A 19,052-nucleotide genomic window follows, 5' to 3' on the forward strand; every position below is an offset into this window, starting at 1 on the left:
ACAATATACAGCAGTGTAATTTGTTCTTTTAAACTGTATGTAGTATTTAAGTATTTTTCCAAGTGCTTTATCTTGCTCATTCCTGGTGTACTGGAGTTAGGAGCAAGCGTGTAAGGAAAAATCACACTTGATAACTTGTGCAAGATTTTGTAGTGGTATTTAGGTGTACCCACTAGGAGGTAGGCATGTTTTGTTAAATAGAACAAAAAAAATTCAGATTAGTCACCGATTTTATCAAATGTAAACCACTTGTAAGCCATAACAGAAAGAACAGATTTAAAAAAAAAAATAAATCATGCTGAACGAAAGGAAGAGATCAGAGAAAGGAGGGAGATATTCATGTTCAGAATATTATCTCACCATGTGGTGTGGGCATGTATGGATTTTGAAGGCCACTGGTTCCCTAGCGTTTAATAAAACTGCAAGCAAATGCCGCAGGGTGAATTATGTTTTGAACTACATGTTCAAATTCAACCAAATTCCATTATATGGTGCTTCTCAAATTGGACAATGACCACAAAATAAATAAAAAGTTCTCGCAATAGCAGAATCAAATCCTAAGACCTGAACCCAATAAAGTGTTTTACTGTATACTACAGTAAAATCCTGGCAGAGCATCAAAAGGCAAAAAAAAGAATAAAATTAAATAAAATAACTCTGCATCTGTTGGTTTTAGGCAGTTGTTGAAAAAGTTAACGTGGGGATGGTTACATAAGTGCTGTGAAAATATAATAAAGGAAGAAATCAGAAACTGTTCAAAATATGGTTTTAATTATTTTATTGTACTCAAAACACCATAGAAATTTAACGTTTGCCGCCAACACGAGGAGCACTGGATTTCATGGGCTTGGCTATCTTCTGTTTGGGTGCAGCCTTGCTGGGACCCTGTGGGAAATAAAACATTGCATGTCTTGACAACTTTCATTTGCCAAAAAAAAAAAAAAAAAAAAAACTAGAAATTAAGATTTGTTTTGCCAGAAACCAACATAGAAGCATTCAGTAAATGTAACACGTTTAAGATTTGTAGGGCCATAAAGACACTGAGAACCCATTGCCAGAGGCGGGGACTAGGCGTAAACATAGCCCCTATATTCTATGCCACCTTATGACACAGGAACGACACAGAGCCGTGCTGCAACGCCTCAAGGGGCAATAATAAAAAAGTGCAATTACTTTAACCATCTTCAACACAAAAACAAATTACACTTGTACGTGCATGTATAATCGCCTGACCAGGCTTGAAATTGCACTCAAGTTTCTATTTTACTTCTTAAATTTTGCTTTACCTTGGTACTCTGGGTAGGTACTTTCTTGGTTGCCTGCTTTGCCTTCTTGGCCTCCTTGGCAGCCCTAAATGGGAGGAGGGTAAACGTCAATAAACAAACTTCAAGTGTGGTTTGACAATGAAGTCGACAGATTGAAAACAGTGATCCATCATCACAAATCCTTCCAGTGCAAAAACTGTCCAGAATATCGACTAAGGTGTTAATTTATACCACCAAGAAATTAACCAAGTGAGCGTCTGATAGACTTGTACAGAGCAGAGTGTGTGTGTAGTAAAAAAACACTAACCCATGATAATGATTTTTGAATTAAAAATATTTTTTATGATTCTGATAAACACTAATTCACCATTTTTACACAAACAAGGCTTAGGAATGTGATACCACAATCAGCCTTTCAGGAGATAATGCATAAAAAAAGCGCCTGAATTCTGTGCCGCTTAATTTGTTGCATGAAATATTTTACATCTGACTAGGCTTAGCACTTTACTAGGCCAAGGGTTTAACTAACCACATCGCCATAATGTCCAACACTTCACCACATGCAATTTTCATGATATATAGGGGTTGTCAGTTTGATTTTAACAAGGTTTTGAAAGAAATTAATAAGTAGAAGGGAATATGTAAGAATTAAGCTAGAGGAATTTTTACTTTAACATGCGTTCTATAACATGTAAAATCACTATAAACAACAACATGGCAAAACAAGAAACAAGTCTATTAATTCTGTGCTCGAACACAGTACATGAGATTCAAGTGGATTTAATGGCGTTAAAAAAAAAAAAAAAAAATCAGACACGAGTCACATGCAAGCTCTTGAAATGTAAACTCTCATTTCTAGATTGTTAAATCTCTACATGACCCCCTACATTTGAATTCCTATGGACATGATTCCTTCAGCTGTAATTAAATTCAGCTACTACAGACAAGTTACCAACAGATGAAGCATTTCACATTATTTAGCTTGAAACCTTAAAGTACAATTTTTTTTTTTTTTTTAAAGTTCTCTTTTGCAAGCATTTAGTAATAAGAATTGAACAGCTACTACTCATTTAAAATTTGTAGGGCTATGAAGACGCGGAGAACCCATTGCCAGATGCGGGGACTAGGCGTAAACATAGCCCTTTGCTCTATGCCACCTTATGACACAGGAACGACACAGAGTCGTACTGCAACGCCTCAAGGGGCAATACATTGTTTTTCAATTTTTTCATCCAGTATCTACAAAAATAGATTTTCTTCACCACTATAGTGATAAATATTTTTTTTTTTTACAAAGTCCCTTAAGCAAAAGAATCTATGTAAAAGGTCCAGTGTTTCTCCACACAAGTAAAAAGCTTTTCAGTGACATTAGCACTAACCTGATTGCCTGCTCTCTCTGGGCCTTTCGCACCTCAGGCTTCTGGTTCCTCTTGGCCAGGATCTCAGCGAGAGAAGCACCAGTGATTGCCCTCTGGAACTTGACAGCACGACGTGTGCGTTTCTTGGTCACCTCTTCCTGTTCGAGCAAAATGCAAGGAATCACCAAGAGAAGCGAATGAAGTCAACAGACTTGCCATGCTTAATCTGAGGATGCTTTTGTAGAGATAGATTTAAGTTCAAAATATGTTAACTGAGCCCAACAGTGAAATCTTAAACATTGCACCATGTCATACTGTCCAGACCCAATACCATTTCTCCAAATAACAGTGTGCAACATTAACACCAGTTTCGAGTTACATCATTTCAGATTACTACTCACACTGTAGGAGATTATGCTAATAAAAATAAATCTTAATACAAATGTATATAATGGGCCGTGCAAAAACTGCCCTCCGTCTCAATGTATACAAGATGATCTAATTAACCTGCAATTTAAGAAAATCCAAGTTTAACACCCATCAATTAGCACAAATTTACCTCATGCACAAAATAATATCCGATAATAATCCCATTTACTCATTATTAAAGAAACGTGAGAAGGGGAGAGTCAGAACAGTGATCAGTGCCCAATACTGAATGTCACATTCCAAGAACACCAGTCTAAATACCCAAGTTTAGACCAAAACGTTATCAGAGATGTCAGTGCAGTTTGTGTTGGCAAAGTCAGGCCAGAATTTCAACAAGGTAAACGTCACTTATAGCAGCTAGAAAAATTAAAGACCCAAGACTAGCTAAGGATGTAGAAGGGCCAGTTCAAGGAAGTCAACTCAAATTCCATGAAGCTCCTCCTAGTAAGGATCAGGAAAGCAATTCAAACTTACAGACTGGCCTTTCTTGTGTTTGCGCCTGTACAGAACGGTCCAGTTGATCTGCCTGGGGTTCCTTTTGGTCAGGAACGCAGACTCGCACTTGGCATTCAGAAACTGGAACACCTGAAGTGGAAAATGAGAGACGTTACACTGAGCATTATATATAAAACATGGATGAGGTAAACAAGGAGAACAATACTGTGTAAGGCACCTGGGATACAGCAAACTCCCCCAGACTCCAATCCAACCCCCCCCAGACTCCAGACTGTCATCTAGTAAACCCCAGACTGTCATACAACATGGCTAGTTAGCTAACCTACTCTTCAGTATAATAACCTGGTAGCCATTTCTAATCAAATCCACTCCTTTTGGGCTGAAAAACAAAACTGTATAAAATGAATGGATAAAATAGAATTGAATCAAGAACAGTTGCTGAACCTGAAGGCCTTTAATAACTAACAGGCCTCTGCTATGCTAACAGAGTCAACTGATTAGCGTGTGTTTGATAACTCACTGCCCCAGAGCTTTTAACAGCCTAAACTCTGCAAGAATAAATAAATCTTACTTAAATGTAAAAAAAAAAAGAAGAAAATGAAACAAAGTGTGTTGCATAAAAACAGCCTTTACCTTTCCGTCGATTCGGGCATATCGCCGGCCGTGGCCGGGATAAATTTTATAGCCACTGAAACTGCACAACTCAACCCTGCAAGTCAGAAATAAAACGACATGATTGAAGTAATGTACTTTTAATGTACCACAAAAGTGTAAATACGGACATATTTCGAAGATTTGAAGTTAGATGAATAGGGATAAAACACGAAACACGTACTTCATGGCGGCGAGTGAAACAGGAAAGAGGAAGTGGAATTGTGGGTAGCCGGGTTATAAAGATAGTCGTTTCATAAAAACGCAATATTTTTGCAAACGACAGACGTGTAGATAATTGCGCGTTAAATATAAAGCTTAAAACGTGTCGGGAAAAAAATAATATTTTCGTTTTTCTGTTTTTCTTTAATAGCGAATCAAATTCGAGCTCGGTTGCCATGGTGATGGGCGAAAGCGGGAAGTATGGAGGCGACGCAGGAAGTTAGCGCTCCTCAGCCTGGCGCTCAAATGGCGAAATGCGGCGGTAGGCTCGTGGTATTCATGTCAATAATCGAGAATATAAATACCTGTACAGGTTTTTGTAAATCTGGTTTCAAAAAACATGACGTGTGAAAGCGTTTGAGGTCCGTTTTTTTCGCGACGGAAATTGTTATAATATCGATCGTTAGCTACTCATCCGACTGACTAGCCTTAGTGAGAGTAAACAGTTGTAATGGTAATCAGAGAGAACTCTTCTGTTCTGTAGTATTATTAATTTCCTGGAGGTTTAATATCTTAGTTGACCGTTATTAAATGCAGCTAAGGACCTGATCATAATGTAGATCAGCTCCATTTTGTATCATCTAAATCATCCACTGTTCCTCTAAATCATCCATAACCATAAAATTGTACATTCACAGAATATTCTAAATTATTTTCTACTTATTTGTTGTATCTGTAAATCATCTGTATAAACACTGTTTATAATTTGTACGTTTATATATATATATATATATATATATATATATATATATATATATATATATATATATATATATATATATATACATACACACACACACACACACACACACACACACACATTCTTCACTGGCTTGCTCATTAGAACTTACAATTATAGAGAACAATCTTATTAACTCTTTTTTGACACAAACCTGCTTTTAGATAATGTCCATTGTATAATGTCCATTAGATAATGTCCATTGTTATGGAAACATAACACACACACACACACACACACACACACACAATTTTTTACCAGACTTAATTTTCTGACTTGTGTTCATGCTAAGGTCCTGGGCTGGTTGACCTTTCCAGGCAAGGTCTCTCCAAGCTGGAGCCTGACTTCTGTTCACCTGATGACACCCAGACACTCATCTTAGACCAGAACCAGATCATCAAGCTGGAACATCTGGAGAAGAATGCAGCAGTGCAGCAGGTACACAAACTGTTTATTTACTGGTCAATTCCTCTGAACTGTATCAATGATCAAATTTGGACTAAATACATTTGCACCAGTGTATAGAAGTGGCATAGAAGAGAAACATTTCTGCATCAAGCACATATTTAACATTGATACACTCAGGATCACTCATGTTCAGGGAGGGTTCAAACCCAACATTTGTCAATTTGTCAACTGTGTTTTTCACTTTCTCCCCTTGCACAGTTGTCTGTTGCCTGTAATCGGCTCGTTCGTATGATGGGTGTGTCGAAACTTAGACAGCTGAGGGTTTTGAACCTCCCTAACAATAGCATCGGCTATATCGAGGGCCTGAAAGACCTGGTGCATCTTGAGTGGCTAAATTTATCAGGGAACAACATTAAGGTACACATATTACTACAGTACAGCCATTCGATGAGTTTTTGTTTGGTCTCAGTTCTTCAGGGTTCTCTATTCTTTCAGGTCATTGAGCAGTTAAACAACTGTGTAGCACTGCAACATCTGGATCTGTCTGACAACAACATTTCTCACACAGGTGATCTTTCAAAGCTCTCTGCCTTAAAGGTGAGTGTCAGAATATTAACTGTGTGGAAGAACAGTACAAAACGGATGTGACAAAACTTCTATATCATGAATAAATCCGTGTATTAATACAGTGTTCTATTTTCCTTTTTAGACACTTCTCCTTCATGGCAACATCATCACAAGTCTCCGTACATGCCCCACCCATTTTCCTCTGAACCTCGCTGTTCTCTCATTGGCTGAAAACGAAATCCGGGACCTTAGTGAGGTAGTCATGCTATTCGTCCTTATTAACTTGTATGTTTTGTGTTTTTTTGACAGATTTTTGCATTACCTGCGGTCATTTCTGAAAAAATGTCTCGTTCAGGTGTCGCACTTAGCACCTCTCAGCAACCTTGAGCAGCTGTCCATCATGAACAACCCGTGTGTGATGGCTACACCCTCGGTGCCTGGATGTGATTATCGCCCATATGTTGTGAGCTGGTGCCTCAGTTTAAAGGTGCTGGATGGATACGTGGTGTCACAAAAAGAAGGGTTGGTCGTTTGTTTAAACTAAAGGCTGTTTAAACCTGAACATTGTATGGCATAGTGTTCAAAATAAAATTCTGTTTCTAATATTAATAATTAGTAATTAGTCCTCCTCCTTTGGCATGTTGGTTAATGGTTTCCTGCATTATTCACAATGATCTTCAAGGGCCTGCTGGTAGTGATGCCAGTGTCAATTATTCCTTGCTTCATCTCTACTTAAAGAGAGCAACAGCCTTTTCGATTGAATTCAATCTAATTCTATTTGCAAAGCAATTTCAATTTAGAGATAATCTGACCCAGTCGTCTAGACATCACAATCTGGCCCTTGTCGAACTCGCTCAAATCCTTAGGCTTGCCCATTTTTTCTGCTTTTAACACATCAACTTTGAGGACAAAATGTTCACTTGCTGCCTAATAATATCCCACCCACTAACAGGTGCATGGATGAAGAGATAATAAGTTATTCAGCAAATTTGGTTCTCTAAGCAAGCAATATAGTGTCTAGAAGAAACTTCCCTGAGACTACATTAAGGAGGAACCCAGAGAGGAACCAGACTCCGCGACATCTTATTCTGGGAGACAGCAGATCACTGTATAGGGGTAGAAGTGTAAATAGTACTGCATTGAAAAGATGTTCAATATGAGCATATTGTGAATGTCACATGGGATGTCCAGCTCTCTCACCCTGTACACTCTTCTGAAATGCATTGTGTTTTAGAGCTTTGACATTCATAACTAATACCACCACCAATAGCATCTCACTTGTCCTCTTGTATTTATTGTGTGTACAGTATTTGCTGTACACGTATCTGTGTGTATAGTATTGAACTTTTTTACGAAAAAAGATTGACTAAGAAAAATACCTTTAAATAGCAAAACCAGACTATTATCCATTGAGGTATTTTTTCTTCTATTAAACATTATTGTGACCATGCTGTCAATGCCCAAAGGTGGCATCACCAACCAACAAATCACTAGAATCGCCCACAAATATCTCTGTATAAACATATTTAATATGTTTCTTGGCAGGCTTCTTTAGGTTAAGTCCAAAGTACATTATTACACCATATTACATTTTCAAAATGGTACCATTAGGCTCATGTTTTTCTAAACATTTTGTTTCCCTATAACTCCAGGCTTAAAGCAGAGTGGTTGTACAGCCAAGGAAAAGGCCGTGCATTTCGTCCTGGACAACACATACAGCTAATCCAGTACCTGGCCTCAACTTGCCCCTTGACCTCCTCATCTTCACTGCAGTCAGCTGAGGATGCCAAGCTCGAGAGGATTCTCAGCAAACAGAGGTAACATTGCAAAGAGACTGATTTATTTCAACTTTATTCAAGTGGGTCCAAATTTTTTAGACACCAAATTGACAGTCTGGAAAATGACAGGAATTACAGTTACATTTAGAAGCTTTTGATTGGCCAATTGTTATAATTAGATGTTTAATAGCAGTATAGCTGTGTTTATAAAAAAGTATTTAGAGACTGTTTGATTCTTTCCACCTTTTATACATGTGGAAATGTAACCAAGAACCAAGAAAAATGTGGCCCTCCACAAAACAAGTTTCTCTTAAGGAGCAATTTCCAATTCTAACTGAATGTACCATGAACATCTCTACCGACAATTTCATGCAAAGATGTGTCAAATTAAGAGGAACTTTGGTCCAAAAGGTTCACTTGACCTCCAAAAAAAACGATAAAGGAACTGCTGAAGGAGGCTGAACCACCAGGTACCATGGTATATTTACACACCATTAAGAGAGTCCAGAATTGCCATGGCTTGAAAGTATACATGCAATGATAAAGCATTCTAAGACCAGCATATAAAAGCCAGACTGAAGTTTGCAGAAGAACTGGGAAGCATGTGGACATCAGGATCCAAGCTGAAACAACATCTTAAGACTTCAATCAAAAAATTTAAATTTGGCCACAACTTGGACTTAAAGCAAGACAGTGATCCTAAGCGTACATCCAAAGTTGTATTAGACTGACTTTAGGATAACTTTAAGCTAAAATATAAATGTTAGTGCTGGAATTTCACCAGAAAAGCCTGACTTAAATCCCATAGAAATTATCTCATTGACTTTATAGCAAACATATAGCAATAGGAAATGTCTGGAGTTGTAAAAAAAAAAAAGATTTCCATCGTCTTTAGGGGTGTGTAAATTTTTGGTTGAACTGTAATTTTATTATATAAACTTTGTAAGTTCTAATTGTTCTTTTCCAGTTTTTTTTAATAATTTAACTAAATCAGTACACTCCCTTTCACATGTGCTCATACAGGCAACACCAGAAACAGTTGCTCCAGGCAAGCCATTACGATTCCTCAATTCCTCTTCACCAGACTCTGGATATGGATGAACACTGGACTGATCAAGGACTAAATGACGTGACCACAACCCAGGTCCTTAACGGCATCAGTCAGCCAGGTTCGTACACAGTCTCAGGTGTAATACATTCCAGCAGTGTTAAATATACAACATAAAGAGAACCTTATAGTTTGTTATTTATTCTATTCATCATACCAATACAACTCATCAAATATCACACCACTGAAAATAATTGTAGGATAAATGAACTGATGAATGAATGATGCTGTCACATATGACAAAATGACACATCTATAACCACCGATCTACATTTATGAATCAAGAACATATAATGTGACATGCTAACAGCAAAGTCCTGACAGTGTCGGAAATAAAACAAACAAATTTGATCCGATAGAATTTTCTTGTTAGCAGGTTTTTTCTCAGTTAACAGTGTCGATTGTTAAAAAAAAAAAACTATAATGAATTGAATAATAATAATAATAATAATACAGAAATCCCCCTATAATTTGCGTTGGTTACATTCCAAAACCACCCCAGACTGGGGTACTGTACTGTATTAACATTTGACTTTATTTTACAATTAATAATTAAGTATTTCCCGGACTATAAGCCGCGCTTTGAACCCCGCGGCTTATACAATGAAGCGGCTAATATATGGATTTTTCCTGAGTTTTTCCCGGTTTCACAAGCTTCAAGTAAAAAAACTGAACCTCATCACAACATTAAACCAATGAAATTGCCGAACGGGTTCAGGTGAATCAATGAAAATCTTTATATTAAATCAGATGCGCTCCCACTGAATCGGGCCGCACCACATCATAAATATGGATGAGGTTCCTCTGACGTTTGACCTGCCGCTCACTCGGACGGTCTACAGGAAAGGCGAATCATTCGTCACGCTGAAAACAACCGGGCATGAAAAAAACGGCATCGGGAGAAAAGCTTCACCGATGGTGATTTTTAAACGCACGACGATGCCAAAAGAAAAACTTGAAATATTTGTGAAAGGAAGGAGGAAGACAGTGAACAATGACTTTCTTAGTAGGCTACTGTTTAGATACAAGCCGTGTTACAGACACTGTCTTTCGTTAAAGCCTGTGTAAAGTTCATTAGTTTCAAACCTGCGGCTTATTTATGTTTAAAATAAAAATCTTTTTGAAATTCAGTGGGTGCGGCTTATATTTGGGTACGCTTAATAGTCCGGAAATTACGGTATATTTTTTATTAATAAATTCCAATTATTTCAACATGAAACTCCATAAAAACCATTCCCTATAAGTTTTTCGGTCTATCGTGCTATCCGAGAGAGACTATATTATTACTGTATAATAATTGCTGTTTGATTATTATAAATATTATACTGTCCCAAATTGGTGATCAGCTCGTTCTCTTTCATTTTAAGTTAAGTACTGTTGAAAGGCATGTGCATGGGAAATAAATGTGAAATATAACCATGTCTGTTTCACATACGCCTGTCCTCTAAACTCCATTTTTTGCTGATTACGACAGAATCTTCTGAACCAGTGGTCCAGGTGAATACTTGGATGGCCAATACATCCTCAGCATACATCCGAAGTCCCGTTCTTGCCTCTCCTCGCGGCGAGGACAGTCTGGTTCTAGAAGACATACAGACTGACGAAGAGAAGCTTAACGGCAGCCTGCTCTCCTCAGAGTCTGCCTTCCTGCCTGTGAGCTCAGTCGTGCGCTCACCGTCGCCTCCTGACAGTGAAGAGGATGAGCTTAATGATCCAGATTCACTGGCTGCTCCCAATTCAGCCCAAACTCCTCCTCAGAAGGTGGAAGCAGCAACAAGTTCTTATTTCTTACCCAATCAAAATCGCTTGCATTCAAATGTAACAGAGCACACTGCAGAGGATGGAGAGGACTTGCAGATTGAGAGAATGGTTCATTTGCAAGCCAGTAAGGTCGCAAACACCACAGAGCCGAGGAGACCAAGTGCTAACATGAAAGAGTGCCATCCAGATGCAGCAGCTGTTAAGATCCAGGCCTGGTGGAGGGGATACTGGACTCGACAACGGCACCCACAGGCCAAAGAGGTGCGCTGTGAGATCCGTCTACGCCGACTCCAGGATCACATCGTCTACCTTACAGCAGAGCTGGAGAGGTAAAAACAAAAAGCGTCAATCGCTTGTAGATTTGATTTCACCAAAGCATGCTGGATTCTCACATTTGAAATGCGCTTGAATGATCAGAAGCAGCTCTGATAGCTTGGCCAAAAATATGTAGATGCACACCAGTTTTCTAAAATGTAGTGGTCAGTTTTGGATTGGGTGCATTGGACAGTCACGCCTACATTTTTGACCATTCATTTATATTTTTATAGAGCAAATCCTAATATGGTAGACCCTCTGCATGAGCTATTTTTGTAGGGTGTAAATGCTGATTTGGTGTGGTTTTTTTTTTTCTTCTTCGAGGAGGTGTTAATTTGACAGTTTCCAATGTTGCTGCTTCATCAATTCAAAACCTTTAACTTGAGGTTTTGCAGCCAAATTTGTTTTTATTTTATTATTACATTTCTTCTAAGTAATATTTAATAAAACATTGGGGGATGCTGTTATATTCAACTTTTATTCAACTCGTACCTTCCATAATTAGCTTTCAACGAACACACACCCTGTTGTGTTTTATTCCTTTTCTTATTAAGGACGGAGCTCGAAAACTTGTTCTGCATCTCTGTACATTCTCTCTTGTGTGTAGAGTGCAGAAGCAGCAGCAGGAGGAGAAGTTGCAGAGGATGATCCAGGAAGAAGCGGTGAAGTTCCTCTGGAAGCAGGTTTGCCTTAACACTTACTTGTGAAAGGGATATACACAGTAAAACGTCTCGGTGTGTTTACAGGAAATGTAGGCGCTCTTGGAATACCAAATCAGCCATTCGAATTGATTCAATTCAATATGATTTGCACGTTTAACAACGGGGACTTCCCCCAAAACAGCTTTACAAAAGTCAAATTAATGGAATCCCCAGAAATGTTATAAAAAACTATTTAGGCATAACATTATGACCTTTGAGTGATTAACACTGATTATCTCTTGATCATGGCACCTGTTAGATTGTGGGATATATTAGGCATAAACATTTTCTTCTCAAAATTGATGTGTTGAAAGCAGGAAAAATGGGCGAGTATATTAATTTGAGTTTAACAAGGACCAAATGGTGATGTCTAGACGACTGGGTCAGAGCATCTCTAAAACTGCAGCTCTTGTGGGATGTTCCCAGTCTGCAGTGGTCAGTGTCTATCAAAAGTGGTCCAAGAAAGGAGCAGTGGTGAACCGGCGACAAGGTCGTGAGGAGCGAAGGCTGGCCTGTGTGGTCCTTAATCTTACTTCTCTCAGTCCACAGCATTCGAATACGTTAAACAGCACTGATGTATGTCTGATCTGACTAGGGTGGTCACATGGAATGTAATGGGCATGGGTAACGTAGTCAAAAGAAAGAAAGTTCTAACACTCTTGAAGAAGAAAAGGGTAACTGTTGCACTCCTACAGGAGACACATTTGTCAGACACAGAACATTTAAAGTATAAAAGGGACTGGGTTGGAGAGGTATATTTTAGTTCTTTCTCATCAAATAAACAGGGCGTGGCCATTTTGATACATAAAAAGTTTCCTTTTATCTTAGAACAGGTTGAAAAAGATCCTGAAGGCAGATTTGTTCTGATTACTGGTCACATCTTGGGGAAAACCTCTTTCTGTTTTTACCGTGTATGCCCCAAATGAGGACAGCCCTGACTTTATATCAAAGATGGTCCAATTGTTTAATCATAAGTGTAATGGCCTGGGGATTATGGCTGGGGACTTCAACTGTGTCATGGATGGTAGGTTAGACAGATCATCTTTCACAAGATCATCTGCCCGTTTTTCACGAACTCTGCAAAATATGTGTCGTGCTTCAGTCTTAGTGGACATATGGAGAGAGCTACACCCAGGGGTCAAGGATTTTACATTTTATTCTTCTCCCAATAATTCTTATTCCAGATTAGACTATCTATTCTTGCCTTCCACATTTGTTAATTGTTTAAAATCCTGTGAAATTGGTCCAGTGGTTCTTTTGGACCATAGCCCAGTGTAACAGGATTTTCAACCCCAAAATCTTCTTAATGGAAATTTAACAGTTCTCTCCTTAATGACAATGCTTTCTGCCAGTTTCTTGAAGAAAAAATATGCCAGTACTGGCAGGATAATGAATTATGTCCAGTGAACAGCACCACCAAATGGGATGCAGCTAAGTCTACCTTGAGGAACAGGAAAGCATTAGAGGAAGAGGTTAAAGGATTGCAATTGATTCATAAACTTTCACTCATGCAAAACAACTGGAACCTTCTAATTGGTGCCACATCTAAACTAAACTTAAAGTATTCAGAACAGGTAAAAAAGTTAGTGATGTTCAGCAGGCAAAGGTTTTAACAGTATGGGAATAAACCCAGTCGTCTCTTGGCATATCAACTCAAATGTGAACAGGCTGAAAGGTCCATTAGGGCCACTGAAACCGCTGAGGGAGTAGTTTCACATGATCCAGCTGAAATAAATTCCAGTTTTAACTTTTTTGGATAGGATACCCCTACCCTCATCTCAGACGAGGATCAGGCCTTTCTCAATACCCCTCTGACCCCTCAGTCTATGCTTAGTGGGAGGGCACCAGGGTTGGATGGCTTTTGCCATGTGCTGTTCCCTTTTTTCATGCCAGAAGTTAATAACCTTTTGGAAGACAGTCTTACTCCAGATTCCTTGCGGACTGCTTCTATTAGCTTGATCCTCAAAAAAGGAAAGAACCCATTAGACTGTGCCTCATATCGCCCCCAATCAGTTTACTTAATGTAGACTTTAAAATTGTGGCTAAAGCCTTAGTTTGTCGCCTGGGGAAGATTCTACCTATGATCATTAAACCAGACCAAAACGGATTTATTAAATCCCGTTATGGTTCAGACAACGTTCATCATCTGTTGAACATAATACAGCATCTGACTGTAGATGGTGACCCGGCTGCTATAATATCTCTGGATGCAGAGAAAGCTTTCGACAGGGTTGAGTGGAGGATTTAATTTCAAGTGTTGGACAAACACTCTAGCCCGTCAGCTGTGGTTAATACTAACAGTTTACTATCAAGTAGACTCTCAATGCAAAGAGGTTGCCGTCAGGGCTGTTCCCTGTCGCCACTCTTGTTTGCCATATTTATTCAACCTTTGGCAGAAAGTATTTGCATGCATAGGGGAATCCGGGGGGGTGATGGCAGGTGGGATGGAACACCGTCTATCATTATATGCAGATGATGTTGTTCTTTACTTAAAGCAGCCACAGTTATCCATTCCCAGTCTGTTGGAAACAATTAATAAATTTGATCAGTTTACTGGATATAAAATACATTTTGGAAAATCTCAGGCCATATTTTTGAATACCCCACAACCTGTTAATTTACATTGTCCCTTTCACATCACTGACTCTGGGTTTCTTTATTTGGGGATACACATAACCTCTGACTTAAAGGATTTATTCTCAAAGAACTACTCACCCTTAATGGCAAGACTTAAGCAAAACATGAATAGATATGAGTAGATGGCCCCTTTGACCAATTTCTTTCTTTGGAAGAATTAATACAATCAAAATAAATGTGCTCCCTCGTTTACTCTATTTATTTCAGTGTATACCCTGTTACTTGGACCAGAACTTTTTTAAAGATCTGCATGCAGCTATTGGTAAGTTTATATGGAACAATAAAACGCCTAGGAATAAATTTGCTTCTCTTTTGAAGCCAAGGGAGTGCGGGAATGGCTCTTTGCCCAATATGCAGCTATTTTATTGGGCTGCACAAATGCTTAGGTGGTTTTTAAATGATACAGACTCCTTGTGGGTCAGTATGGAATCTATTGCATGTGCACCAAGAATGCTAACATCCCTTCCGTTTATTCATAACTTTAAGGAGGTCTGCACAGTAGCTGGGAATTTTTTGCTATTAAACACTCTTTTGGCTTGGGACGATGTCAGGAAGTATCTCAATGTCTCCAAGAATTTGTCCATTCAATCCCCAATTGTTTTAAACCCTGACTTCCCTGACTCGTTAGCCGGTATTAGCCTTCTGGCCTGGGCAGAAAAGGGTGTGTCTAATTTGTCTGGTTTATTTACAGGAAAGGTCTTTGAATCTTTTGAGACGCTTAGGATAGATTACCAAATTCCCAAAACAGATTTTTTTTTCTAATTTCTCCAATTACGTCATTTTATTCAGTCTGAAATGAGACTGGAAAACTTTCTGATGTTGAGAATAGTCTTCTTCTTCCTGGGGCACTAAAGGGTCAGATTTCTTATCTGTATTCTCTGTTATAAGGAACCTCTTCCACTTTAAATCCTTTGAGAAAGGTTTGGGAAAGAGATATGGGCCAATCATTTACTGATGACGAATGGCTCTCTATATGTGAGGAGGTTTTTAATAAATCAATCTCAAGCTCTGTGCATGAACAAAACTTTAAGTTTTTATACAGGATATATCTTACCCCAGTACGCCTCCACAAAATGTACCCAAATGTATCTCAGATGTGTTTTAAATGTAAATCTGAAATAGGAACGTTGATGCATTTATTTTGGGACTGTAAGAACATTAAACTTTTTTGGCGTGAGGTACACGATATGGTTCAGAAAAACGCTGGCTAGAAAATTTACTTTGTCTCCAACTATTTATTTACTAAACTGCAAAACATCATTGGATTTCTCTACTGACTCACAGTCTTTATTAAATATCATTACTTATCTGGCAAAGAAATGCATACTTATTCTATGGTCATCACCACAGGTACCAACTTTAAAGATGCCAAATGGCTAATCTTCTCCCTTTGGAAAAACATATGACTTGCAGAATAAATCCGATGTATTCTGGTGGATATGGGCCCCTTTGTGGGATTTACTTGGACAGGCAAGACCCTAGCCCTGATTTATGTTTAGTGTTTTGTTTTGTTCATTCATTTGTAATTGTTTCCCTCATGTTTTGATTTGCCCTTTGCCTTTCAATGGTCACTTTCTCATATTACCAACATATTGTTGTTATTAATATGCTTGAGTGTATGCTGTGTGTGTCGACTGATCGGCTCTGTTGTTGTTGTTTTAGTGAGAAATGAATAAAAATATAATAAAAATAAAAAAGAAATTGAATTTGGCATCTTGCCATACAACACAGAGACGCTATATTAAGTGTAGTAATTGCTGACTTATTTAGTAAAAACCGACGAGCAGAGTGATGCGTATCAGGAACTGTACCATTATCCTGGAACACTCCATGTTCAGATCAGATTAGTGGACTGGGATTAACTATTGTATAAGTAAGACATTTTAATGGGCAACACTGAGGCAAATAACCAGTAGAGGGCAACCAATAGTAATAGTTTTATCATCGTTGTTTCGAATTCACTTGTTATTAATTTAAATTCGAAGCATCGATCCGAATTGTTTGTTTGTAACAACTCTAAATTGAAATAAAGGGAAGAAATAGCATTAATAGTTCCTTCTCTCCTATTTACAGCTTCAGGCCATGATGGAGTGGCAGTGCTCGGTGAAGGAGCAACTTAGCTGTTTTTCACCCTCGCAAAGCATCGCTGCTCTCCCCATTCCCGCCAGCTCTGAAGTCACAGCTCCCTCTATGCCAAGTGAGGTCTCCGTCCCCGAATCAGGCTTTCATTCTCCTGGTGAACAGCAGGGGGCGCTGGAAGACAGTATAAGCAGCATGGCTACAGGCGGCTCCTCAGAAACAGTGCGGACTTTGCAGCCTACGAGCTCGCCTGCAGCAGGGCCAGACTGGGACAGTCTGGACGGCAGCTTGCTGGAGCAGTACCTGTCCTCTGTGCAGCGTCAGGATGAGGAGGAAGAGGAAGGAATAGGATGCTTTTCGTTCCTCTCTCCGGCTCACGGTTCTGAGGCATCTTCCTGTCAAGATGGAGTGGACGAAAGACAAGAGAACAGTCCCCTGGAGGCAGAGTTGTGAATGTATCATTAGAGCAGTCATTATAGATAAAAGGGCTGCTCTGGCACTACCTCTGGAGTCTTTGTTCTCAAAGGATTTGAGGACATGAGCATTTATACTGAGAGATGATCAATCACAAATCATCTTTTCTAGTATCCCTGATATTCTTAGTACTTTTACACTGACTAACACCATTGTTACTGAGTAACACAGATTAGATCTGGAATTGGGCATCGAAATTCATTTTTGTACAGAGTTAATCTGCTGTTTTTGTGTTAAATTTTTTTATTTTTCTAGACGTTAATAAATAGGTTTTTGTATTTTTGATTTCATTTTGCCTGACACTTAAATCTGGGGTATATTATACATATTATTCATTATAAGATCTGATTTACCTACTTGTATCGTGAGCTAGCTAAACCAACAAGTCCTAACTCATTTCCTCTTGACCTTTAATTCACTGGTTTTCAAGTCCAGCCCTGATTACATTATCTGCTGGAGTAGCATGGCTAGATCAGCTGATTATGGGATCATAAAACGGAGAAATCACATGGAAACTCAGATCTGGTTTTGAAACCCACCACCTTTAGACTGTTTTTTTTTTTTTTTTTTTTTAGCTTTTTAGCTTTTTGGCTGTCTGAAATTCTAAGTGGCTTTCCGTTGATTGTTAACAAAAATAGGATGTATGCTTGTGGTATTACTGCATACATTATAACCAGGTGTACATCTACATGCGTGGATTTTAACAGGATTCTGTGTTTTTTTGTGTTTTCTTTTTGTATGGAAATGATCAATTCTGCACTCATCCCTGACAGAACAAGCATTACCTTGACGTTATTCAGAATGTTCGCAGAAACGAACGCACTGGCGGTTGAAATGCTTCTGCTGTAAATATTTGTTTGTGTAAATGACGCTCACTACAGTATATCAGATATCTTGCTTGTTTTTGAGTGTTTTTGTTACTTGCAAATCAGTTTGTCCTCTTTTTACACTATTTATTTTTCTAACCATGTTTTGTGAACGCACCTATTACGAATAAAACGTGTTGAAAAGCCGTTCTTTTTGCCGTCATTTTTTATAATTAACCTCCAGAAGAGTGGAGGTTAATTATAAAAACATATAGGGGACTAAATGTGGAATGGGATGTTTAGAAAGCACTAATCTTATAGCCAGGTCACTATAAACATTTGTCCAGATAGAGTAAAACTTTCTTTCAGCTTCTCCCATTAGGGGTCCATTATGGATCATATTCATGTTTTGATTTGGCACCTGTTTTTACGCTGGATGCCCTTCCTAACGCAACCCTCCCCATTTATCCGGGCTTGGGACCGGCACTAAGAGTGCACTGGCTTGTGCAACCTTAATGGCTGGGGTTGGTTCCCTGACCGGGGATTGAACCTGGGCCGCAGAGCACCGCATCCTAACCACTAGACCACCAGGGAACCTTATACAGGCTATTAATAGAAGTGAGCTGAGGTTATTTCTGTTGACTCCTCAAAAAACAACAAAAAAATACAACAATTAGATTGGATCAAAAATGTTGTAATCTCTTTACTGATTTGGTGTTTACTCTGTGAGTGTTTGAGTGGTGGATATTTAATTATCCAGATGCTCTGAAAACACTTTCCTGAATCGTCACGTTTTTCCCCTAGTGGGTTGAAGCGAAGACTTTTTATTCACGAGTCAACTGAATTTGATTTCTATAGCGCTCTTAACAAAGCGGCTTTACCGAAATCAGAGGCAGCAATGGCGAAGGGGAACAACGTCTCAGGCTCCAAAGGGAAACTGTCCTTTTCTTTGTGAAACTGGATAGTGGGATTATGAAATCGTTTCATTATACAGGTGTAATGGCAAACTGCAGTATGTGTGTTAAAAGGATATAAAGAAGTGTTTTACATTAGCATTAGGACAATCAAATGCAGTATCTAATCTGTGAGATTATCTACCAGCAGATAGAATGGGACAAGACTGTAGGTCTATTGTGGAAATTTTGAAACTAAACATTCCAGTTAAAAATATTACCTTTATTCTCATGCATTATAGGTCATTCAGTTTGGGTTCCCCAGGGAACCAAACCCCAGCCATTAGGGTTGCACAAGCCAGTGCACTCTCAGTGCCGGTCCCAAGCCTGGATAAATGGGGAGGG

General features: G+C 38.8%; 2 protein-coding genes across 2 annotated transcripts; one reads left to right on the top strand and one right to left on the bottom strand.

Moving 5' to 3' along the window:
• Positions 1-766: 766 nt before the first annotated feature.
• On the bottom strand, positions 767-4,479 carry rpl24 (ribosomal protein L24). The gene is made up of 6 exons (XM_083521816.1): positions 4,344-4,479; positions 4,142-4,217; positions 3,527-3,637; positions 2,645-2,781; positions 1,287-1,350; positions 767-885 (listed from the first exon to the last, which is right to left on the bottom strand). The coding sequence occupies exons 1-6, from the start codon at positions 4,346-4,348 to the stop codon at positions 805-807; spliced, it is 474 nt and encodes a 157-aa protein (XP_083377942.1). The 5' UTR covers positions 4,349-4,479; the 3' UTR covers positions 767-804.
• A 69-nt stretch (positions 4,480-4,548) lies between these two features.
• Positions 4,549-17,961, top strand: cep97 (centrosomal protein 97). Its single transcript, XM_083521815.1, has 11 exons — positions 4,549-4,643; positions 5,413-5,558; positions 5,787-5,945; positions 6,024-6,125; positions 6,238-6,351; positions 6,451-6,617; positions 7,748-7,912; positions 8,897-9,042; positions 10,456-11,071; positions 11,665-11,740; positions 16,469-17,961. Exons 1-11 carry the CDS (start codon positions 4,583-4,585, stop codon positions 16,925-16,927), a joined length of 2,211 nt encoding a protein of 736 aa, XP_083377941.1. The 5' UTR covers positions 4,549-4,582; the 3' UTR covers positions 16,928-17,961.
• The last annotated feature ends 1,091 nt before the right edge of the window (positions 17,962-19,052 follow it).

This window comes from Silurus aristotelis (genome assembly GCF_946808225.1).
Source record: "Silurus aristotelis genome assembly, chromosome: 20".
NCBI lineage: Eukaryota > Metazoa > Chordata > Actinopteri > Siluriformes > Siluridae > Silurus > Silurus aristotelis.

Coding starts and splice junctions, on each gene's coding strand:
- rpl24 (XM_083521816.1), bottom strand. Junction 3,638..4,141: donor ATGCCCGAATCGACGGAAAG/GTAAAGGCTGTT, acceptor TTTCCACTTCAG/GTGTTCCAGTTTCTGAATGC. Junction 1,351..2,644: donor CAGAGAGAGCAGGCAATCAG/GTTAGTGCTAAT, acceptor CCTCCCATTTAG/GGCTGCCAAGGAGGCCAAGA.
- cep97 (XM_083521815.1), top strand. CDS start 4,583: ATGGAGGCGACGCAGGAAGTTAGCGCTCCTCAGCCTGGCGCTCAAATG. Junction 5,946..6,023: donor TATCAGGGAACAACATTAAG/GTACACATATTA, acceptor CTATTCTTTCAG/GTCATTGAGCAGTTAAACAA. Junction 6,352..6,450: donor AAATCCGGGACCTTAGTGAG/GTAGTCATGCTA, acceptor TGTCTCGTTCAG/GTGTCGCACTTAGCACCTCT.